The 22541-nt window shown below is 57.8% G+C and overlaps 2 protein-coding genes across 4 annotated transcripts; both read left to right on the top strand.

Moving 5' to 3' along the window:
* Nucleotides 1-187: 187 nt before the first annotated feature.
* On the top strand, nucleotides 188-8137 carry LOC139677471 (uro-adherence factor A-like). 2 transcript variants are annotated; one of them, XM_071567460.1, is made up of 7 exons: nucleotides 188-5861; nucleotides 6261-6361; nucleotides 6477-6581; nucleotides 6702-6814; nucleotides 6939-6996; nucleotides 7143-7285; nucleotides 7893-8137. In XM_071567460.1, the coding sequence occupies exon 1, from the start codon at nucleotides 190-192 to the stop codon at nucleotides 5407-5409; it is 5220 nt and encodes a 1739-aa protein (XP_071423561.1). In that variant the 5' UTR covers nucleotides 188-189; the 3' UTR covers nucleotides 5410-5861; nucleotides 6261-6361; nucleotides 6477-6581; nucleotides 6702-6814; nucleotides 6939-6996; nucleotides 7143-7285; nucleotides 7893-8137. The 2 variants fall into 2 exon arrangements, with proteins under 2 accessions (XP_071423561.1, XP_071423570.1); XM_071567469.1 differs by having other exon boundaries at nucleotides 6924-6996.
* Nucleotides 8138-8230: 93 nt separating this feature from the next.
* On the top strand, nucleotides 8231-21665 carry DONSON (DNA replication fork stabilization factor DONSON). Of its 2 annotated transcripts, XM_071567482.1 has the most exons (14): nucleotides 8231-8604; nucleotides 9163-9268; nucleotides 9632-9801; nucleotides 12543-12724; nucleotides 13423-14090; nucleotides 14582-14662; nucleotides 14932-15135; nucleotides 15218-15396; nucleotides 16666-16844; nucleotides 17643-17766; nucleotides 17877-17978; nucleotides 18358-18556; nucleotides 20241-20435; nucleotides 21281-21665. In XM_071567482.1, exons 5-14 carry the CDS (start codon nucleotides 13692-13694, stop codon nucleotides 21422-21424), a joined length of 1806 nt encoding a protein of 601 aa, XP_071423583.1. In that variant the 5' UTR covers nucleotides 8231-8604; nucleotides 9163-9268; nucleotides 9632-9801; nucleotides 12543-12724; nucleotides 13423-13691; the 3' UTR covers nucleotides 21425-21665. The 2 variants fall into 2 exon arrangements, with proteins under 2 accessions (XP_071423583.1, XP_071423593.1); XM_071567492.1 differs by lacking the exon at nucleotides 9632-9801.
* Nucleotides 21666-22541: the final 876 nt, after the last annotated feature.

The raw sequence follows: 22541 nt of genomic DNA, 5'->3' as shown, positions 1-22541 counted from the left end.
CCAGGTGCCTTCCAGGGCCCTTTGTGACACAGGCCATGGTGATGCCCAGAGCCCTCTGTGACATCCCAGAGCCCCGCCCTGCCCAGGGCTATTTAAGGAGCGCAGAGCCCGGGGGTGCCCCAGCCAGGAGAGCAGCTCGGCCAGCGTGAAGCAGCTCCCTGGATCCTGCTGGAGCAGAGGACAAGGCAGATGGAGAAGCAGAAGAGGAACCCCAAATCCAAGTCCCCCAGCCCCTTGCCCAGCTGGATGGAAGACCAGGCACTCAGCAGGCAGTGGGAGGGGGCAGTGGGCGAGTCAGACCTGCCACTGTCCCTGACTGAGGAGGGGATCTTTCTTGACATGGACAAAGACTGGAATGACGACATAGATCAAGAGCTCTCCCGGTCTGGCAATGTCACCAGAAGCCAAGATGTGACACTCCAAGAGCTCTACCAATGGGAAGAAGAAGTGAGAGTGCGAGAACGTTCCCAGCGGAGAGCCAGGAGACAGCGAGAGCTCTACCAGAGGGAAGAAAAGGTGACAGTCCGGGAACTCTCCCAGTGGCGTGACAGGAGACACCCAGAGCTGCACCAACGGGAAGCAAAAGTGACAGTCCAGGAGCTGCACCAATGGGAAGAAGGTGGTGTGAGTTACAAAGAGGTGACCCAATGGGAAGAAAGTGTGACAGTCCAAGAGCTGTCCCATTTGGAAGAAAAAAAGCCACCTCAATGGCTGTCCGAATGGGGAGAAGAACTGAGAGGCCAAGACCAAAACCTGAGGAGAGTTCAGAGACCCAGGGAACTCCCCTCATTGGAGGAAGATGTGAGAGGGACAGACCTGACCTTGAGGAGACTTCAGAGACCCAGGGAACTCCCCTCATTGGAGGAAGGTGTGAGAGGCCAAGACCAGATCCTGAGGAGAGTTCCGAGACCCAGGGATCTTTCTTCATTGGAGGAAGATGTGAGAGGGACAGACCTGACCCTGAGGAGACTTCAGAGATCCAGGGAACGCCCCTCATGGGAAGATGCGAGAGGAAAGGAGCTGTCCCAGAGCAGAGATGTAAGAGAGCAAGAGCTGATGCAAAGCTACAGTGCCCAAGAGCTGCCCCAAAGGGAGAGAGATGTGAGTCAGAAAAAACTGTCCCAATGGGGAGCTGATGTTGGTTACACCACCTGGGACAAAGCCTTACACCCTGGGAATGCTGGGGACTCCCAGACTTGTCCCCAGGAGGGGCCTAGCTCTCCCAGCAGTGTGGGCACAGAGGTGGCAGGAGAGGCAGCCCCTGAGCTGCCCAGCTCAGCTCCTGCCCCGCTGAGTCCCACAGACACTGAGCCAGCAGCTGCTGCCCCAGCCAGAGCTGCTGAGGAGGAGAAGGAGCCCCAGGGGCATCTCAGTGCTGAGGAGGAAAAGGCAGAAGGTTCTCCAGCCTTTGGAGAGCAGGAGCCACCAGAAGGGACAGAGAGCGATGTCCCTGCCCCACAGAGCAATGCTCTGCTTGAGGTGCAGAGACTGAGCCAGGAGCTGGAGGAACAGAGAGAGCTGGAGCAGAGCAGGGCTGCAGAGATGGTGAGAACAGTTCCATCAGCAAGGGAAGAGAGCCCAGTCCCTGCCCCACAGAGCCCAGTCCCTGCCCCACAGAGCCCAGTCCCTGCCCCACAGAGCCCCTGCTCCCCCTCCAGCCCCTCGACTCCTGAGGTGCAAGGCCAGGCCCTCAGTGGGCAGCAGGAGGAGACAGAGGGGGAGTCACTGCTGGCAGTGCAAGAGACTGAGGAGGGGACCCAGACTGGGGACAAAAAAGACTGGAAGTCTTGCATGGAGGAAGAGCTGTCCCGAGGGGAAGGCGAGACAAACCCAGAGCTGTGCCAAGGGACAGACTACAGTGTCCAGGAGCTGTCCCAAGGGGAAGGTGAGATGGGCCCAGAGCTGTCCCAGAGGGAAGAGGATGTCACCTGCAATGTCTTTGACAATGCCTTGGGCCCAGTGAACGAGGAGGACACCCACACTGTTCCCCAGGAGGGGCCCAGCTCTCCCAGCTGTGTGGGCACAGAGGTGGCAGGAGAGGCAGCCCCTGAGCTGCCCAGCTCAGCTCCTGCCCCGCTGAGTCCCACGGACACTGCACAGGTGCCATCAGTGGGGTCACAGAGGCCGGTCCCTGTCCCACAGAGCCCCTCAGAGGGCAGCCAGGCCCTTCTGGACACAAACCAGGACACGTCCAGTGAGCTCCTGAGCCAGGCTGAGCTTGAGCTCCAGGGATCCAGCCAGCAGGTGGAGGAAGAGAGAGAGCTGGAAGAGAGCCTGACTGCAGAGTCAGTGCTAACAGTTAGCCCAGAATTGCCACAGACCCCAGTCAATACTCTGGAGAGTATCTCAGATGGCATCCCGGCCCTGATGGAGGCAGAGCATCAGATCTTCAGTGAGATGCTGGGCAATGCTCTGCTTGAGGTGCAGAGAGTGAGGCAGGAGCTGGAGGAAGAGAGAGATGTGGAGCAGAGCAGGGCTGCAGAGATGGTGAGAACAGTTCCATCAGCAAGGGAAGAGAGCCCAGTCCCTGCCCCACAGAGCCCAGTTCCTGCCCCAAAGAGCCCCTCAGAGGGCAGCCAGGCCCTTCTGGACACAAACCAGGACACGTCCAGTGAGCTCCTGAGCCAGGCTGAGCTTGAGCTCCAGGGATCCAGCCAGCAGGTGGAGGAAGAGAGAGAGCTGGAAGAGAGCCTGACTGCAGAGTCAGTGCTAACAGTTAGCCCAGAATTGCCACAGACCCCAGTCAATACTCTGGAGAGTATCTCAGATGGCATCCCGGCCCTGATGGAGGCAGAGCATCAGATCTTCAGTGAGATGCTGGGCAATGCTCTGCTTGAGGTGCAGAGAGTGAGGCAGGAGCTGGAGGAAGAGAGAGATGTGGAGCAGAGCAGGGCTGCAGAGATGGTGAGAACAGTTCCATCAGAAAGGGAAGAGAGCCCAGTCCCTGCCCCACAAAGCCCAGTCCCTGCCCCACAAAGCCCAGTCCCTGCCCCACAAAGCCCAGTCCCTGCCCCACAGGGCCCAGTTCCTGCCCCACAGGGCCCCTCAGAGGGCAGCCAGGCCCTGCTGGACTTCGCCGAGCGCATCAGCACTGAGATCCTGAGCCAGGCTGAGCTTGAGCTCAGGAGATCCATCCAGCAGCTGCAGGCACAGAGAGAGCTGGAGCAGAGCAGGGCTGCAGAGGTGGTAACAACAGTTCCAGTAGAAAGGGGAGAGAGGCCAGTTCCTGCCCCACAGGGCCCCTCAGAGAGCAATCAGGCCCTGCTGGACTTTGCTGATTGCATCACCACCGAGATCCTGAGCCAGGCTGAGCTTGAGCTCAGGAGATCCATTCAGCAGCTGCAGGCACAGAGAGAGCTGGAGCAGAGCAGGGCTGCAAAGATGGTGAAAACAGTTCCAGAAGAAAGGGAAGAGAGGCCAGTTCCTGCCCCACAGGGCCCCTCAGAGAGCAGCCAGGCCCTGCTGGACTTCGCCAAGCTCATCACCACTGAGATCCTGAGCCAGGCTGAGCTTGAGCTCCGGAGATCCATCCAGCAGCTGCAGGCACAGAGACACCTGAAGCAGAGCAGGGCTGCAGAGGTGGTGACAACAGTTCCAGAAGAAAGGGAAGAGAGCCCAGTTCTTGCCCCACAGAGCCCAGTCCCTGCCCCACAGAGCCCCTGCTCCCCCTCCAGCCCCTCAACTCCTGAGGTGCCCACCCAGATCCTCAGTGAGCAGGACGAGGACAAGGAGGCAGAGGGGGAGTCAGTCCAGGCACTGCAAGAGACCCAGGAGGGGGCCCTGGCTGGGGAAGGGATACACCTGAAATACCATGTCGACCAAGAGGCTTCCCAGTGGGAAGATGAGGAAGACCAGGAGCTGTCCCAAGAAGTCAAGACATCCCAAGAAGTGTCCCAAGGGGAAGACTTCCCTGAGCAGGAGCTATTTCCTGGGCAAGACAAGCATGACCAAAAACTGTCTGACTGGGAGGAATATATTGAGGAAGAGGAGCCCCAAGGAGAAGGGAAGAGCTACCAGGAAGTGTCTGACTGGGAGGAAAACACCAGGCAAGAGCTGTCCCAGCAAGAAGTGAGTGGGTCCCAAGTGGTGTCTGACTGGGAAGAACATGGCGAGGAGCAGCTGTCCCATGGAGGAGTGAGTGGCTTCCAAGAGGTGTCTGACTGCGAGGAAAACATCAAGCAAGAGCAGTCCCAGAGAGAAGTGAGTGGCTCCCAAGGACTGAGCGACAAGGAGCACTCCAACCAGGAAGAGCAGTCAGAAGGAAAAGGAGGTCACAGCCCACAGGTCTGGTCCAGCTCTGAATCCTTCAGCCAGGAGGAGTCGTCCCCTGGACATTTCAGTAGCTACCAGGACCTGCTGTCCAGCTGGGAGGACTCCCTTGGCCAAGAGTTTTCCCATGAGGACGGCTCCATGGGCCAAGAGTTTTCCGACTGGGAAGAACACGGAGGCTCAGTGCTATGCCGGTGGGAAGATGAGAGGGACAGAGAGCTGGCACTGCAGTACTGGCAACAACACGTGACCGTCCACACCATTGAGGTCAAGCCCTTTCGGCGGCAGGAGGATGAGTGTGAAGGAAACATCAAGGAAGAGCTGACCCAGAGAGAAGTGAGTGGCTCCCAAGGACTGAGCGACAAGGAGCACTCCAAACAGGAAGAGCAGTCAGAAGGAAAAGGAGGTCACAGCCCACAGGTACGGTCCAGCTCTGAATCCTTCGGCCAGGAGGAGTCGTCCCCTGGACATTTCAGTAGCTACCAGGACCTGCTGTCCAGCTGGGAGGACTCCCTTGGCCAAGAGTTTTCCCATGAGGACAGCTCCATGGGCCAAGAGTTTTCCGACTGGGAAGAACACAGAGGCTCAGTGCCATCCCGGTGGGAAGATGACAGCGACAGAGAGCTGGCACTGCAGGACTGGCAACAACACGTGACTGTCCACACCATTGAGGTCAAGCCCTTTCGGCGGGAGGACGACGAGTGGGAAGAACTGAGTGTCCTGGAGCTGCCCCAAGCAGAAGAGAGAGAGGAAAGGCTGTCAGTGCCCGCCCCTCGCCAGGCATGGGCTGAGCGCCGTGTGTCCCAACCCTGCACACGAGTGCCAGGCTGGGCCTCCCCTCCCCAGCTCCAGCCCCAGGCCCCCAGAGGGGATGTGGCTGTCCCCAGAAGGGATGTGACTGCCCCCAGAGGGGATGTGACTGCCCCCAGAGGGGATGTGACTGCCCCCAGAGGGCATGTGGCTGTCCCCAGAAGGGATGTGACTGCCCCCAGAGGGGATGTGACTGCCCCCAGAGGGGATGTGACTGCCCCCAGAGGGGATGTGGCTGCCCCCAAGAAACGTCCCTCCCGCCTCAGGCGGGCACTGCGGGCTCTGGGCAGGCTCTTCCGCTCCTGCCTGGAGGGACAGCCCGAGGATTAGGCCCTGCCCCAGGGCCAGGCCCGCCCCAGACATGGCAGGGCGGGCAGCATTTGCCAGGACAAACATCCCTGGTGGACTTCCCAAGATCAGCACAACATGGCACAGCACAAGGGCAGGAACGGGGCCAAGAAGTGGCCGTGGACTGGAGGGGCTCAAGAGCACCAGAGACCCCCAAACCTCAGACCTGTTTCAGGAATAACTGAAAGAAGAGAACTAATTGGGACAGAAGGGCAAAACCACCTTCAGGGGGGAACCCTGTCCATGGAAAGGGACCCCCAGCAAGCCCAGCACCCTGGACGTGACTCAGCCGGACTGACACTCAACAAGGACTGACATCCCATCTGCTGGATTGACACTGGATTTGGACTGACATGACATGAACTGCATTGGCACTGCAACTTCCTAAACCCGACTCAGTACTCACAGGATTTTGACACCACAAATGAATACAGGTATTTTTTAATTTACATTTCCTATCTAATGGTGTTGCCCACTCTGAAATACTTGATAAACTCTTCTGCTCTAAATAGGAAGAATGAAAGCTCATGGTTACTGCCCAGCCCTGGTTTATGTGCAACCAGCTCCTTCCATACCTTTACCTTGTGTACCCCCTGCTTGTTCCTCCCTGTTCCTCCTTCCCCCTGCACGTGTTGCCAGAGTTCCACTGTCCCTTTCCTAACATCCCAGACCCTCCCCTTTGCATCCTTAGCAGTTACTGAATCCTGCTTTTCCAGCACTTTCTTGATAATGACTCAATGAGTGGGACTGACCTTGAGGTGGAGCTTGAGTGGCTCCAGTCAGACACACCTTTGTTACTAATTGTGGAAAATTCTCTTGCTTTGCTCTCCAAGATACAGGCAATAAAATCTGGAGTCTGTTCTGTCCTCTGTTCTGTGAGGAATCCTCCTGGAATAGATTCCGTGCATACCAACCACATTCCACCCAGGAAGAGGTAACTGAGAGATTGGAGTGGGTCATACACTTATTCTGTCATTGGAGTTTATAAAGTTCTTGCTGTGCTAGAATTGGATTATTTCAGGTGGCCTTTTCAAATCATTTCCTTGTAGACTCACCAGAGGAGTCCTGGGAGAGAAGCTCAGTGATTCCTGGAATGACAGGAAAAGGAAGAAGGAGGAGGAAGATCCCTTGGCTCTGCCAGTTGAGGAGATGCAGTGAGTGCCAACCAGTGTGCCAGCAAAGGACTTCACCTCCTGTTGTTGTTGTTGTTGATTTACCCTCAGCCATGGGAATGAGCCTTTCCTGTGCCAGGCCTGATGTTGTTTCCCCCCCAGGACACCCCAGCCCAGACGTGGCTCACGCCTGTCTGAGTGGCAGAAGCTCCCGGAGGGCATCGAGCACTTGCCCGAGAAGTGGTCCTGCTGCCTGAGCCCTGAGCCCAGTTCAGGTAATGCCACATTCCAGGGAATCCCCACCCCTGCTCCTGGGCCCCTGGTCACCCCTGGTGATGTCAAGCTCTTTCTGCTGGGGGGGTTTCTCTCCCTTCCCTCACTCAGGAATTGCAATTCCAGCTTTCCCTCAGGATTGTGCCACCAGCATCAGGCCTGGTGAAGAGGATCCAAAGTGCAGGTAAAAATGATGTCAATCTCCTTTAGATGAGCATTGCCCATTAACCCCAAACTGACAACCATTCCAGCCAAAGCTACAGACAAGGCAGTGAGTTAAATGCTGGAGTAACAATGTCAGCATCGTGTCTTTGCCACATGAAAAAGCAGAAGAATTTCCATCCTGCTTTGAGAAGGTGTCTTGTGCTTCTCCCAGCCTTGGAGTTGGCTGAGTCCTGAGCCATCTCCTACCCAGGAGAAGGAAGATTGTGCTCCACCTTGGCCACATGAGCAGCTGCATCAAATGTCCCTGGGTAAGATGGTTGAATTTGGTTGCTAAATGCACAGAGTTGTTAGAAAAGCACTTATTTATAATAACACAAGTTGTAAGGGCTCCCCCTCAATAGAAAACAGTGGAATTTGGTGGCAGTCCCATCTCTGCAAGAGTGTTTAACTACAGCTTTGCACTCAGACAATACTGAGCTATGATCAGGTCTGAAGATGTAAAACAGGAGCTCCCTGATTGCTCCTGGCGCAACCTGCAGAGAAATCAGCCCAGCACGGTCTGAGGGTGCTCACCCCCTTCTGCCTTCTTTGAGAACAACGGGAGAAGGTGGAACTCAGGGTGTGCCCTCAGGCCCTTGTTCCTCCAGGAAAGGCATTTCCTGGGGCTGCACATCCTCCAGTGCCCTGCAGGGGCACGTCCCTCCCTAGGGATGGAGTGGGAGTTTGATTGGGGCTTCAGAACCCCAAAGGGAACAGCTGAGCCAGACAGACACACGAGTCAGGGCTGTTCTTCCAACACTGACATCCTTCCAACCAGCAAGTCAATCCTTTCTCACTTTTGCTGCCTGTCTCAGGGCAGTTCTCACTCACAAGGCTGGGTGGCTTTTAGAACTTTTCCTTTGTCTTTCTTGCCAGATTGAACTGCTGCAACTGGGACATTGGAAGAAGAACTTGGGATCTCTTTTTCCTCTCCCTTTCCCTCTCTCTCCCTCTTAAAGTCATCTCTTCCTTTCTCTCTTCCCTTTCACCCTTCCCTTTATCCCAAATCCACTAAGTCATTTAGACACTTCATGTGTATTAATTAATTGAGATTAGGAAAATAGGTTACTCTGTTTATAATACTATGAAATAGGCATAGAGAGGAACTAAGGAATACACATATTAAGAACATTTCAGTATAATAGTAGTATAGTATATAGAATATATTATATCATATTATATTACATTACATTATAAAATATTGCATAGTAAGGGTGCACTCCATAGAGCTTTCCATAATGGATGCACTCACACTCACCCCCACACCTCCCCTACCCTCCAATCCCCCCCTCTCCCCCTTCCCCTCTCACCTCCTCCCCTTCCCTCTCACCCGCTTACCCTCTCCCTCTCCTCTCCCCCCTCCCCTCCTCTCCATTTCCCTCTCAATCCTCCTTCCCTCCCCTCCTCTCCCCTGCCCTCTCTGCCCCTGCCCTCTCCTCTCTCAAGCTCTCTCAGCCTCTCTAAACCTCTCACCCACAAAGCAGAGCCTGCCAATGGTGCTGCTTGCCAGGCATTGGCCACAGCAACTCCCATTCCCTCCCCAACGGATCTGCCTGGCCCAGAGCATGGAGTGGGAACCACTGGACAAGTAAGTCACACTTGGCTGCCCATTCTCCTTCTGGCACTGCTTGCCTTGCACTCGGAAAGGCTTGGAACTAAGGGGGGCACAGTGCCAGCCTCTGCTGGGGGGGACAAGAACCTTCCCTGCCCAGCCCCGCCCGTGCTCCTGACACAGAGCAGGGCTGTGTGTGCAGCTTTAACTGGAGTGTTTCTGGGCAGCTGCACAGCAGGACCCTCTGCCTTCTCTTTCTCCCGGACATCCTTCCCCTGCCGCAGGACACGGAGCTCTTCTCCCGCGGGATGGGAGGGAGGAGCTCAGCTTTGGGACCCCGCGGGGGAGCTGCTGGCTCCTTTCCTACAGTTGAATGCCATCGACAGGGCCGGGGAGGGGCTCTTTGTGCCTGAAGGAAGGGAAAGGGAGCAACAGGAGGATGATCCACCTTGCTGAGGCTGGGGGAGGACCCCAAGGCTGGGAGGCACCCAGGCCATCCTGCTGGGCATCCTCCTGCCAGCTGGGAGGATCCAGGGGCACAGGAGGCAGCTCTGCCTGCTTCCTTCGCTCTCTCTGCCTCATTCTTTGCTTTAGGAGTTCCACAATCCCTGGCATCTGAGGCAGGAACTGAAGGAAGAACTTGGTTCCTTCTGGAGGACTCCTCAGCCTTTTGTGTGGGCAAACAGCAGGGGCTGACATGGTAAGGAAAAAGAATTCCAGGCATTCATCCCTCTCCACAGCCTTCCCTCTGCACCAGCTGTCTGTCCAGCTCTCTTTCCTTCCAGCCCCCTCTGTCCCTCTCTCCAGCCCTTCCCTCTGCCCCAACTCCCTTTCCAGCTTTATTTTCTTCCACCTTTTGCTTTGCTTTGCAGGAAACACCCTCAGTGTGCTCGCTGTGCTGTGGGATGGAAAGGGGACTTTTCCCAAGGGCTGGAGGCACTGCCTCTGCTTTCCCTCTCTGCCCAGGGAGGGACCTGAATCCATTCTGCTTTAGAAACCTCCAGGGAGTTGTGGAAATGGGGGAGGCAATTGCTGTTTCAAACACTTTGGTTTTTATTTCTAGCCATTGTACCCCACTGGAGCTTTGCAGAGAAATGTGGATGCCTCTGGGAGAGACACAGCACTTGGAACCCTTTCCTTCTAAATTCCCAGCAACTTCCAGCAGTTCTTTGTCAAACAGTGACAAAGGGAAGGACAAAGCCTGAACTACTGGAGAGTTGCATGATGGAACCTGTATATTTGATATATTACAATATTAAATGATACAATAAAATACTATTAAATTATTAGCAAATTTAAGATGAAGAAGAATAATCAAATATTAAGAAAATGCTTAAAATGAAATAGCCCCTCAGATTCTTCAGTCCCAGGGCCAGGCTGTGAGAATTCCTGCACTGTCCTTGGGCAGTCCAAGGCTGATGAACCACATGGAGTTCCCCTTGGGTTTGTGCCAGGCTGAGATGCTGAAATGCTGTCTCAGGAGCTCCAAGGTGGTCATGGGTTCCCCCCGAACTCTGTGGAGCCTTTGCTGGGACATCCTCCCTCCTGCCCTCATTCAGCTGCTGTGCCTTTGGGAGCTGTGCAGTGCCCCAGCCCAGGGGCAGAGCTGGCACTGCTGAGAGCTGGGCTGGGGCACCTTGGCTTTATGGCCCAGGGGCAGAGCTGGCACTGCTGAGAGCTGGGCTGGGGCACCTTGGCTTTATGGCCCAGGGGCAGAGCTGGCACTGCTGAGAGCTGGGCTGGGGCACCTTGGCTTTATGGCCCAGGGGCACAGCTGGCACTGCTCCCACCTGGGCTGGGGCACCTTGGCTTTATGGCCCAGGGGCAGAGCTGGCACTGCTCCCACCTGGGCTGGGGCACCTTGGCTTCATGGCCCAGGGGCACAGCTGGCACTGCTGAGAGCTGGGCTGGGGCACCTTGGCTTCATGGCCCAGGGGCAGAGCTGACACTGCTCCCAGCTGGGCTGGGGCACCTTGGCTTTATGGCCCAGGGGCAGAGCTGGCACTGCTCCCACCTGGGCTGGGGCACCTTGGCTTTATGGCCCAGGGGCAGAGCTGGCACTGCTGAGAGCTGGGCTGGGGCACCTTGGCTTCATGGCCCAGGGGCAGAGCTGACACTGCTCCCAGCTGGGCTGGGGCACCTTGGCTTTATGGCCCAGGGGCACAGCTGGCACTGCTCCCAGCTGGGCTGGGGCACCTTGGCTTTATGGCCCAGGGGCACAGCTGACACTGCTCCCACCTGGGCTGGGGCACCTTGGCTTCATGGCCCAGGGGCACAGCTGGCACTGCTCCCAGCTGGGCTGGGGCACCTTGGCTTCATGGCCCAGGGGCACAGCTGGCACTGCTCCCAGCTGGGCTGGGGCACCTTGGCTTTATGGCCCAGGGGCACAGCTGGCACTGCTCCCACCTGGGCTGGGGCACCTTGGCTTTATGGCCCAGGGGCAGAGCTGGCACTGCTCCCAGCTGGGCTGGGGCACCTTGGCTTTATGGCCCAGGGGCACAGCTGGCACTGCTCCCACCTGGGCTGGGGCACCTTGGCTTTATGGCCCAGGGGCAGAGCTGGCACTGCTCCCAGCTGGGCTGGGGCACCTTGGCTTTATGGCCCAGGGGCACAGCTGGCACTGCTCCCAGCTGGGCTGGGGCACCTTGGCTTTATGGCCCAGGGGCACAGCTGGCACTGCTCCCAGCTGGGCTGGGGCACCTTGGCTTTATGGCCCAGGGGCACAGCTGGCACTGCTCCCACCTGGGCTGGGGCACCTTGGCTTTATGGCCCAGGGGCAGAGCTGGCACTGCTCCCAGCTGGGCTGGGGCACCTTGGCTTTATGGCCCAGGGGCACAGCTGGCACTGCTCCCAGCTGGGCTGGGGCACCTTGGCTTTATGGCCCAGGGGCACAGCTGGCACTGCTCCCAGCTGGGCTGGGGCACCTTGGCTTTATGGCCCAGGGGCAGAGCTGGCACTGCTCCCAGCTGGGCTGGGGCACCTTGGCTTTATGGCCCAGGGGCAGAGCTGGCACTGCTCCCAGCTGGGCTGGGGCACCTTGGCTTTATGGCCCAGGGGCAGAGCTGGCACTGCTCCCAGCTGGGCTGGGGCACCTTGGCTTTATGGCATGGCCTGGCAAGGCTTTATCTGCTGCTCTCCCTCAAAGGGCACAGCCCAGGGCAGGTTTCTCCCTGACATTTGCCCACGTCCAGCACAGGCAGCAAACACAATTTGCAGATGGCCCCTCTGGAGACATCTGGGACAGAAATCCCAACTAATGGCCAAGGAATATTGGCAGGAGCTGCTGGGAATGTCAGTGTGGCACTGAGATGGGCACTGAGATGGGGCTGTTCTGGAGCTGCTGCTCTGCTGGGCTGTGCCCCCAGCCACTGACAGGGGGGAACTGGGCCCTCAGAGCCCTGGGCCATTTATTGCCAGGGTGTTGGCACTGCTGGGAGCCCCCAGAGTGACACCAGTGCTCAGGCTGCAACAGGGTTAGCAAATCCTAAAAGGAGTTAGAAACAACATGTATAGTAGATTTATTTATTAGTAATTTATTATATAGTTATTAATTACACAGTTGGGCATTGCCTATTTATGTATTTTATGTTTCTTTGCTACACATTTATATAGACATATATAATAAATCTATTTATGAGAGCATTTGCACTCCCAGATTGACCCCAGTGTTGAGATTGAAATAGAGTATTAAATATGAAATGGATTTATGTAATTTTAGATGTATTTAGTGCATATTTATTTATTACATATTCCTTTATTATATATTTCTTTGCTATGAATTTATATAGAAATTTATAGTAAATATATTTCTTAGAGCATTTGCACTCCTAAGATCTCCCAGACTGACCCCAGTGTTCAGACTGAAATAGCTTGATTAAATATAACATAGATCTTCAAATTTATATATTTATTTATTATATAGTTACTACCTCTATGTTTATTCTTATATATTTATTTCTTCTCTCTTTGCCTAGAAATACATCAGAAATGTGTTTCTGAGACATTCTTTGGACACTTGGAGCCCTTTCCTGGGCAGTTGTGCAAAGGACTCCAGCAGAGCTGCTCCCAGCAAGATCCTTTCCAGCCTGGAGACCCTCAAGGGGTGAAATCCTGAGTGTGTTGGAACGAGAGGGAAAAGATTCCTGGTGATTCCGTGGTCAGTTTTGAAGGCAGATGTGCCCACTGTGCCCCTGCAGTGGCATCACTGGGCAGTGCCAGGGCTGGATGGGCAGTGCCAGGGCTGGATGGGCAGTGCCAGAGAGGGATAAGCAGTGCCAGGGCTGGATGGGCAGTGCCAGGGCTGGATGGGCAGTGCCGGGGCTGGATGGGCAGTGCCAGGGCGGGATGAGCAGTGCCAGGGCGGGATGAGCAGTGCCAGGGCTGGATGGGCAGTGCCAGGGCTGGATGGGCAGTGCCAGAGAGGGATGGGCAGTGCCGGGGCTGGATGGGCAGTGCCAGGGCTGGATGGGCAGTGCCGGGGCTGGATGGGCAGTGCCAGGGCTTGGATGGGCAGTGCCAGAGAGGGATAAGCAGTGCCAGGAATGGATGGGCAGTGCCGGGGCTGGATGGGCAGTGCCGGGGCTGGATGGGCAGTGCCAGGGCTTGGATGGGCAGTGCCAGGGCTTGGATGGGCAGTGCCAGGGTGGGATGGGCAGTGCCAGGGTGGGATGGGCAGTGCCAGGGCTCAATGGGAGAGGGGAGGACCCTGGCAGTGATGTCTGTGGGTCGGCATTTCCTCAAGGAAGCCCTGCACAAAGTGCCCACAGTGCCCACACTCAGCACAGCTGCCCCTGCACAGGGCACTAATTGAGCGGCTCTTTCTGTTCTGTGGGATCTGCTTCCAAACTTTTGCAGTTCCCAGCACAGGGAGGACATGGAGCTGCTGGAGAGGCCAGAGGAGACCCCAGGATGGGCAGAGGATGGAGCAGCTCTGCTGGGAGGAAAGGCTGGCACAGCTGGCATTGGCCAGCCTGGAGAGGAGAAGCTTTGGGGGCATTCCAGTATGTCCTTCCAGGGCCTAAAGGAGCCACAGGAAAGATGGAGAGAGACCATTTCCCTCACAGCCCGAGCCATGGCGGCCTCGCGCCCTCACCCGCTCAACCCTCAGAGCCGCGGCGGCTCCAATGGCGGCGCCGCTCCCTCAGCCCGCCCCGATGGCGGCGCCGCTCCCTCAGCCCGCCCCGATGGCGGCGCCGCTCCCTCAGCCCGCCCCGCTGTCCCAGCCCTTCCTCCGGGCCCGGCTGCCGCCGTGTGAGCTCGGGCCGCGCTCGGCCATGGCTGTGCCCGCAGAGCCCGGCGCCGTGTCGGGCCTGGCGGAGCCGCGGCCGCTGCTGCGGCTGAAGCGCAAACGCCCTCGGAGGAGCGAACCCTCCGCCCCGGCCCCGGCCCCGGCCCCGCGCGGCCCCGCAGAGCCCGCTCGCCATCGCAACCCCTTCTCTGTGAGCGCCCCGAGCCGCGCGGCGCAGCCCCCGGGCCCGGCCCCGGCGGGCGGGCAGCCATCGGCGGCAGAGCCCTTCTGGCAGGTGGGAGCGAGCCCCGGCACCGGCGGCGCCTGGCATGGCGGGGGGGAGAGGGGAGACACGGCGGGGGAGACTCGCGGGGGGATTCGGCGCCATTGCCCTCAGCCCCTGCCTTCCCCCTCAGCCCCATCGCCCTCAGCCCCCTCAGCCCCATCGCCCTCAGCCCCTTCAGCCCCATCGCCCTCAGCCCCATCGCCCTCAGCCCCTTCAGCCCCATCGCCCTCAGCCCCATCGCCCTCAGCCCCCTCAGCCCCATCGCCCTCAGCCCCCTCAGCCCCATCGCCCTCAGCCCCCTCAGCCCCATCGCCCTCAGGCCCCTCAGCCTCATCGCCCTCAGCCCCCTCAGCCCCATCGCCCTCAGCCCCAAGGGGTGTGTGTTTGCAGCCTGGCTGTGCTTGGGGTCAGTTGTGAAATGTCACTGCAGGGGTGTGTTTTAGGACGTTCATCCCGGTGGTGCCTGCAGTGCCCTGGGCCTGACGCTGCTGTTCTCTCAGTTTTTAGAGCCTGGCTGTGCAGAGAAGGCCCCCAGCAAAGCAGAGCCCGCTGAAGGGGCCGACATCCTTGCCCTGACCAAGGTATCAAACAGCACACAGTGCTGGAAATGTTTTAGCTGTTTTCTGGTTTTTTGAATCATTTATTCTTTGATCTCTTCCTGTTTATGACTATGGGAAAGAGTCCTGTGAGTGAAAACCCTCGTGTGTGGTTTTATAAGCAATAGGATGAGGTATTTCTACTAGAATCTGGTACTAATAAAATAATCAGCTGAGTAAATTGTGCCTTTGGTTCAGCCTGTGAAGAGGTTTAACTTTCTGTGAGTGAGCTGATGCTGTTTCTGTTTGGACAGGACCTTCATTTACCTGTTGCTGTACCCAAAGTTGCCCCCTCACCAAGACAGGAATTCCCTGCAGACTGGAGTATTAAAACACGGATTCTGTTCATGTCTTCCCAACCTTTCACCTGGACAGAAAATCTGAAAGCACAAGAGGAAGCTCAAGGCTTTGCTCAGCACTGCAGAGCTACAGAAATCACCTTGCCCCCAAGTGTGCAGGTGAGAGCTGGGAGAGTGGCTGGAGCTCCAGGTTTGTTTCTGGCAGCTTTGCTGTGCTCCTCAAACCCTTCTGGACCTGCAGGACCCCCGACTGTCCCGAGAGCTGCGCTGTGCCTTCCAGCAGAGCCTCGTGTACTGGCTCCACCCATCCCTGCCGTGGCTGCCGCTCTTCCCTCGGATTGGGGCAGACAGGAAAATGGCTGGAAAGCCTTGTCCTTGGGCACAGGATGAGGCCTTGCAGCAAGTGCTCAAGAGTGACTGGTAAGTGGAACCAAAATACTGATGTATTTGGTAGGATTAAAACAGTGGGATTTTAATTAATCACAGAATCACAAGATGGTTTGGGTTGGGAGGCATTTTAAGGATCCTCTTGTTCCACCCCCTGCCATGGGCAGGGACACCTCCCACCAGCCCAGGGTGCTCCAAGCCCTGTCCAACCTGGGCTTGGACATTCCCAGGGATGGGGCAGCCACAGGTGCTCTGCCCAGACTGTGCCAGAGCCTGCCCACCCTCACAGCCAGAAATTCCTTCCCAACTGGAGAGCAGCCAGGCAGAGGGACCTGGGGGGACTGATTGACAGGAAGCTCAACAGGAGCCAACAGTGTGCCCAGGTGGCCAAGAAGGCCAATGGGATCCAGGCCTGGATCCAAACTAGCGTGGCCAGCAGGCCCAGGGCAGTGACCCTTCCCCTGGACTCTGCCTTGGGGAGGCCACACCTTGAGTGTTGTGTTCAGTTCTGGGCCCCTCAGTTGAGGAAAGAGATTGAGGGGCTGGAGCGGGGCCAGAGAAGGGACTGGATGTGGCACTGAGTGTCCTCTGAAACACCTCCAGGGACAGAGAATCCACCATGTCTTGATCCAACCCCACTGTGATCACCAGCACAGAGTGCCCTGGGCTGGTGATCACAGTGGGGTTGGATCAAGGGTTGATGATCTCAGAGGTCTCTTCCAACCCAACTGAGAAGAGCAACGAGGCTGGAGAAGGGAGTGGAGCACAAGTGCTGTGGGGAGAGGCTGAGGGAGCTGGGGGTGTTCAGCCTGGAGAAGAGGAGGCTCAGAGGTGACCTCAGCACTGTCTGGAACTCCCTGAAGGGAAGTTCTGGCCAGGTGTGGGTTGGTCTCTTCTCCCAGGCACTCAGCAATAGGACAAGGGGGCACGATGGGCTCAAGCTCTGCCAGGGGAAATTGAAGTTGGAGAGCAGAAGAAACTTCTTTGCAGAGAGAGTGCTCAGGGATTGGAATGGGCTGCCCAGAGAGGGGGTGGAGGGTTTGAAACTGGGATTGGCCGTGGCACCGAGTGCCCTGATCTGGTAAAGGGACTGGAGTTGGACCAAGGGTTGGACTTGATGATCTCAGAGGTCTTTTCCAACCCAATCCATTCTATGATTCTGTTCTGTGAATATCCCATCTCTCCCTGCCCTCTGGCAGTGGGAAGCCATTCCCTTGTCCTGTCCCTCCATCCCAAGTCCCTCTCCGGTGTATGTGTAGCAAAGGCTTCCCTGCTGTGAGTGTTGTTTGTGCTCCCTGGCAGGTCTGTGAGCTTCACCTCCCTGTACAACCTGCTCAGGGCCGGGCTGTGTCCCTATTTCTACGTGTGCTGCTGGCAGTTCACGGTGCTGTTCCGCGCCGCGGGGCTGGCGGGCAGCGCCGCCCTCACCGCCGCCATCGCCCCCACCACCCGCGGCTTCCGCGAGGCCCTGAGGAGCGAAGGCAAGTGTCTCGGTTTGAGGGGAAAAAACAAAAATGTTTTACCCACAAGCAGGGGAGGGGCCTCCTCCACGATAATCACACCACTCTTTATCAAATTTAAGAAAAGGAATTTTAATACAAGAAGGATAACTGCTATATATATATATGTAAACAGACTAGTGCAACCCACTTCCCCAACACCACAAGAGAGGAAAAAAAAAAAAAACAAAACCAAAAGAAACAAAACAACAACAAAACCCAGCAGGTTTTTTTCTCCGGGAGAAAAGGTTATACTTAAGTGTCCTTGTCACAGCCCGGCTGGCTGCAGAGTGAGTTTCAGTCCCTCTCCAGCGAGACAGACGAGCAGTGGGCTTTCAGATGGACTCAGTCTCTTCCCCCTGTGTTCCCCGTCCAAGAAGCAGAAAGGTACGAGCAACCAGCAGCAAATCCAAGGCAGGCAGCAGCAACAGCACGGCACGAAAAGTAGTCCAAGGTGGGCAGCGGCAAGACAGCCAGGGAAAACCCCAGCAGTAACCAGCAGGGCAGCTGCCTCCTTCGAGCCCCCACTCCCCCGTTCCGCCGAGCCAAGACTCCCGAGAATATCCAAAAAAAAACCAAAAGAGACAAACCTGCCCCCACCCCAGCGATCAACAGTTAATTGCTTCTTTTGTTAACCGCTGGCCTGGGCAGTTAAGTGGCAGGGGAGAGAATTTACATAATAATCCCAAACTACAACAGCAAGTGCGGCCAGCCCGGCTGGGATGGGCATTCCTGGGGGCTGTGCCACGCAGCCATTCACTCCTCTGTCCTCTGCTCCAGGCATAGAGTTCTCCCTGCCTTTGGTAGAAGAAAGTAGAACCAGGAAGCAGAAAATCTCTGAGGAGAGTTTGGAAGCGGAAGTGGCTGACGGCCCCAGGGAGGGCAGCGGTGTGGAGGGTGCAGAGTAAGTACAGTCTGTGCAGTGCTGGAATTCAAGGGCATCTCCTGCACAGACCCTTTGGAACACCTTCCTCAGAGGTGCTGCCCTGCTAACACTGACCCTGTGCTTTCCAGGGAACCAGCTCCCAGCGATGATGATGATGAAAGTTTCTCTTGGCTTGAGGAGATGGGAGTCCAGGACGAGGTGAAGAAACCAGATACTGTTTCTATCCAACTGTATCCTTCCTTTGCACTTCCAGGTGTGCAACATTGGGAAACCCTGCAGGTGCTGTGGTACAGATTTAAGTTCTGAAAAGCTTTTGAGAACTTTTTCCAGCTACAAATCCTCACATTCCTGCGTGTTAAGAGACTATACATGTCTTTCTGAGTTTCTCTACAAGTATTTCTAGGAATCTGAAGCCTGGATTAAGATGCTGCTTAACATTCCAAGAGCAACTCCGGATAAGCACAAGCTGGTGGGGTGCAAACCTTGGTGGGTTTTTGTTTGCTTGAAGGACTTGATTGGTCAGAGGGGCAGGGGGGCTCTGCTGTCCAGCTCTTCCTCGGCACACAGACGTGTTGTGCTTCCCCGTGCTTTCCTTGACGGCCGTGGCAGGCGCCGGGAGAGGCAGGAGGTGCAGGTGGACCACAGGCCCGAGTCGCTGGCGCTGGTGCGGGGCAGCCACACGCTGACACTGCTGAACCTGCTGATTGGCTGCCGCAGCCTGGTGGCCGCGGCGGGGCCGCAGGCGGGGCTGCCCCCCACGCTGCTGGCGCCCGTGGCCTTCCGCGGCGGCACCATGCGCACGCTCAAGGTGAGGGGCCGTGAGGAGCTGTTCCCTCTCCCCGGGATCAGCGCCCCACTCTGCTGGGTGGCACCATGCACATGATCAAGGTGAGGGGCACGGCTGGCTCCCCAGGGCTGTTCCCTCTCCCCGGGATCAGCCCCCCACTCTGCTGGGCAGCACCATGCACATAACCAAGGTGAGGGGCACGGCTGGCTCCCCAGGGCTGTTCCCTCTCTCAGTGGATTAGCCCCCCACTCTGCTGGGCAGCACCATGCACATAACCAAGGTGAGGGGCACAGCTGGCTCCCCAGGGCTGTTCCCTCTCCCCGGGATCAGCCCCCCACTCTGCTGGGTGGCACCATGCACATAACCAAGGTGAGGGGCACAGCTGACTCCCAGGAGCTGTTCCCTCTCCTGGGGGATCAGCCCCTCTGCTGGGCAGCACCATGTGCACACTCAGGGTGAGGGGCATGATTGGCCATGAGGAGCTGTTCCCTCTCCCATGGCTCAGCCCCCCACTCTGCTGGTAGGTACTGTGCGCATGCTCAAGGTGAGGGGCCATGAAGAGCTGTTCCCTCTCCTGGGGATCAGTCCCTCACTCTCCTGGCCCCGTGGCCTTCCATGGCAGCACCATGCACATGCTCAAGGTGAGGGGCACAGCTGGCTCCCCAGGGCTGTTCCCTTTCCCAGAGATCAGCCCCCCACTCTGCTGGGCAGCACCATGTGCACACTCAAGGTGAGGGGTGTGGCCAGCTCCCAGGAGCTGTTCCCTCTCCCAGGGGTCAGCCCCTCACTCTCCTGGCCCCGTGGCCTTCCGCAGCGGCACCATGTGCACGCTCAAGGTGAGGGGCATGACTGGCTCCCCAGAGCTGTTCCCTCTCCCAGGGATCAGCCCCCCACTCTGCTGGGTGGCACCATGCACACAAGGTGAGTGGCACAGCTGGCCATGAGGAGCTGTTCCCTCTCCCAGGGGATCAGCCCCTGGCTTGGTGTCTGTTCCCTCAGGCACCACAAGGGAAGGTTTGTGGCTTAAGCCTGAGTCAGCATTTTGTCTGCAGTGCAGCCTTAGTCCCCTGTACCCACACACATCTCTGTGCTGGACTGACAGCCCAGCGTTCCCTCTCTGCCCCTCCCGACAGGCAAGAGGCTGAGCAGGGCTGCCTGGGTGAAAAATGGTGAGACCTCCTGGGGCCTCAGGCTGTCCCAGCCCTGTGCACCAAAGGCCCCCTAAGCCACAGCCTACCAGCTGTTCCTGCAAGGAATGCTTTGGGCTGGAAGGACCTTAAGGGTCATCTCATGGTCAGGGACACCTCCCACCACCCCAGGCTGCTCCAAGCCCTGTCCAGCCTGGCCTGGGACACTCCCAGGGATGGGGCAGCCACAGCTGCTCTGCCCACCCTGTGCCAGGGCCTGCCCACCCTCCCAGCCAGCAATTCCTGCCCAGTAAGAACAGGATAACTGCTTGTTCCACCAAAGTTCATCCTGTTCTGCACTTCACTTCCCAGCCCTACAGCATTCCTGCACTCCAGGGGGTGCATTTGAGGAGTTGTTCCAAGACAGTAAAAGCACCACGTTCCTCATGTACCGAGCAGGGAGTTGACAATACTGCAAAGGATTTATATTTGCGTGGGACTGTGGTGCTGTGCTGTGCAGGTAGATGGAGGTTGGGGCTGGTGTGGTGTGCCCAGCACTGACCCTGTCCTGCCCCCAGGCTCGCAGCACCCGTGCCCGCGTGCCGGGCAGGATGGAGGATGTGTTCAGCCTGGAGGTGCTGGGGCCCATCCTGCCCCACACTGTGCCCAACCTGGCCAGGGTGCTGGGCCCAGCCCAGCGTGGGGCCTTCCGGGCCCTGCTCAGCACCCACGAGCCCAGCGCCGTGTTCAACACCTGCCCTGCGCCGGAGCAGGTACGGACACGGGCACTTCCTGGGGAACCAGGGCTGGATCACCATCCAGGGGACACGGGCACTTCCTGGGGAACCAGGGCTGGATCACCATCCAGGGGATACCAGGGACACGGGCACTTCCCAGGGAACGGGGGCTGGGCCACCATCCAGGGGACACGGGCACTTCCCAGGGGAGCCAGGGCTGGATCACCATCCAGGGGACACCAGGGACACGGGCACTTCCCTGGGGTACCAGGGCTGAGCCACCATCCAGGGGACATGGGCACTTCCCAGGGAACCAGGGCTGGGCCACCATTCATGGGACGTGGGCACTTCCCAGGGAACCAGGGCTGGGTCACCATCCAGGGGACACGGGCACTTCCGAGGGGAGCCAGGGCTGGGTCACCATCCAGGGGACACCAGGGACATGGGCACTTCCCAGGGAACCAGGGCTGGGTCACCATCCAGGGGACACCAGGGACATGGGCACTTCTCTGGGGTACCAGGGCTGGGTCACCATCCAGGGGACACCAGGGACATGGGCACTTCCCTGGGGTACCAGGGCTGAGCCACAATCCATGGGACATGGGCACTTCCCTGGGGTACCAGGGCTGAGCCACCATCCATGGGACATGGGCACTTCCCTGGGGTACCAGGGCTGAGCCACAATCCATGAGACACCAGGGACACAAACCTTCCCCTTCCCACAATTACCTGTGATTACCACCTGGCAGCTCCTGGGGCTTGTCATTCCCTCAGAAATGGGATGCTTTTGGAACAGGGAGCTCCCCGGGGGTGCCCAGGAGCCCTTTTGGAGCTGCAGCAGCCCCTGCTCACGTGTGTCTCCCTGCTGTGCGTTCCCACAGGAGGCTGCGGGGTCACCCCCGGATCTCTCTGCGTGTGGGCTGCACCCCCAGACCCTGGAGCAGCTCAGGCAGTGTCCAACACTGGGGAAATCTGCCCTGCGGTGTCTGGAGATGCAGGACTGTGCCTACACCTGGAGGGCCTAGGAATGCTGGTTCATTCCCTGGAGCAGGAATTCCCTCCCAGCTGGGCAGGTGCTGGGCCGTGCCCAGGTGTGTGTGGGCAGCACCCAGGCAGGGTGGGAGGGCATGAGGGCCTCGCACACCCCACACACCAGCCCTGGCAAGCAGACACTTCCAAAGGCTTGCAACAGCAAGGAGAGGCTTTGTGCTTCTCCTTTTGTATTTTAGAAAATCTTTTTTAAATAAAACTATTCCTTTTATTGGTCTGGTTTGCACTGGGCAGGTCTGTGCTCCCCAGGTACAGGCATGGTCTGTTCCGAGTGTGGAATTTCTGCTCCTGCTCCAGGCAGGAACTCGTAACTGGTTTGGAACTGGAACCCCCACCATGGCAGGGGGTTGGAACCAAGCAACCTTTAAGGTCCTTCCAACCCATTCATGGATGGGTGGAATTCTTGGCAAAACCCCTTTCCCAGGCTGCTCACAGCAGCCAGCCAGGAGCTCAATACCTGGGTATCGAGCCTGAGCTGGTGTGGCAGCGACACTTCCACTCCACTCTTCACAGTCCCAGCCTCTGCTCCAGGGCTTTGCTGCTGCAACAGCCTCTGTCAGAGGAACTGTGATCCAGCCCATTCCCACTGGATCTGTGCCCTCCAGGTCCAGGGAATACAGTACCTGCTCGTCTCAGGTGGGATCTCAGCCAAAGGCTCTTCCCCCAGAGGGTGGTGGGCACTGCCCAGGCTCCCCAGGGCAGTGGGCACGGCCCCGAGGCTGCCAGAGCTGCAGGAGCCTTTGGGCAATGGGACAGGGCAGGGGGGACGGTTGGGGTGTGCTGGACAGGGCAGGGGGGACTGTTGGGTGTGCTGGGCAGGGCCAGGGGGGCACTGGCTGGTCCTGGGTGTCCCTCCCAGCTCAGGACATTCCATGGTTCTGTTTTCACCCCCAGCACATTTCTGAAGCAGAGCCTTCAGTGGGACTGGATGTCTCTGCTGCTGGGAGAGAACTTAAGTCTTTACCTTCCCTGGGGAGCAGGGACAGCAGGGAAGGAACAGAACATGGACAGGGGATTGTACATTCCCAAACTGGACTCTGTCCAGCTGTGAACCTGGAGCTGCCATGGATGAAACAGAACCCTCAGCAGCTC

The sequence above is a fragment of the Pithys albifrons genome, chromosome 1 (assembly GCF_047495875.1).
Source record: "Pithys albifrons albifrons isolate INPA30051 chromosome 1, PitAlb_v1, whole genome shotgun sequence".
Taxonomy (NCBI): Eukaryota; Metazoa; Chordata; class Aves; order Passeriformes; family Thamnophilidae; genus Pithys; species Pithys albifrons.
The sequence above is the reverse complement of the archived record's forward strand: the minus strand, read 5'-3'. Positions and strand labels throughout refer to the sequence as shown.

What these genes read in the sequence shown, in the direction of transcription:
- LOC139677471 (XM_071567460.1), top strand. Translation starts at nt 190, where the DNA reads ATGGAGAAGCAGAAGAGGAACCCCAAATCCAAGTCCCCCAGCCCCTTG.
- DONSON (XM_071567492.1), top strand. Translation starts at nt 13,692, where the DNA reads ATGGCGGCGCCGCTCCCTCAGCCCGCCCCGATGGCGGCGCCGCTCCCT. An exon ending in CCTTGCCCCCAAGTGTGCAG is followed by an intron (nt 15,136 to 15,217) that starts GTGAGAGCTGGG and finishes CTGGACCTGCAG; the next exon opens with GACCCCCGACTGTCCCGAGA. An exon ending in CAAGTGCTCAAGAGTGACTG is followed by an intron (nt 15,397 to 16,665) that starts GTAAGTGGAACC and finishes GCTCCCTGGCAG; the next exon opens with GTCTGTGAGCTTCACCTCCC.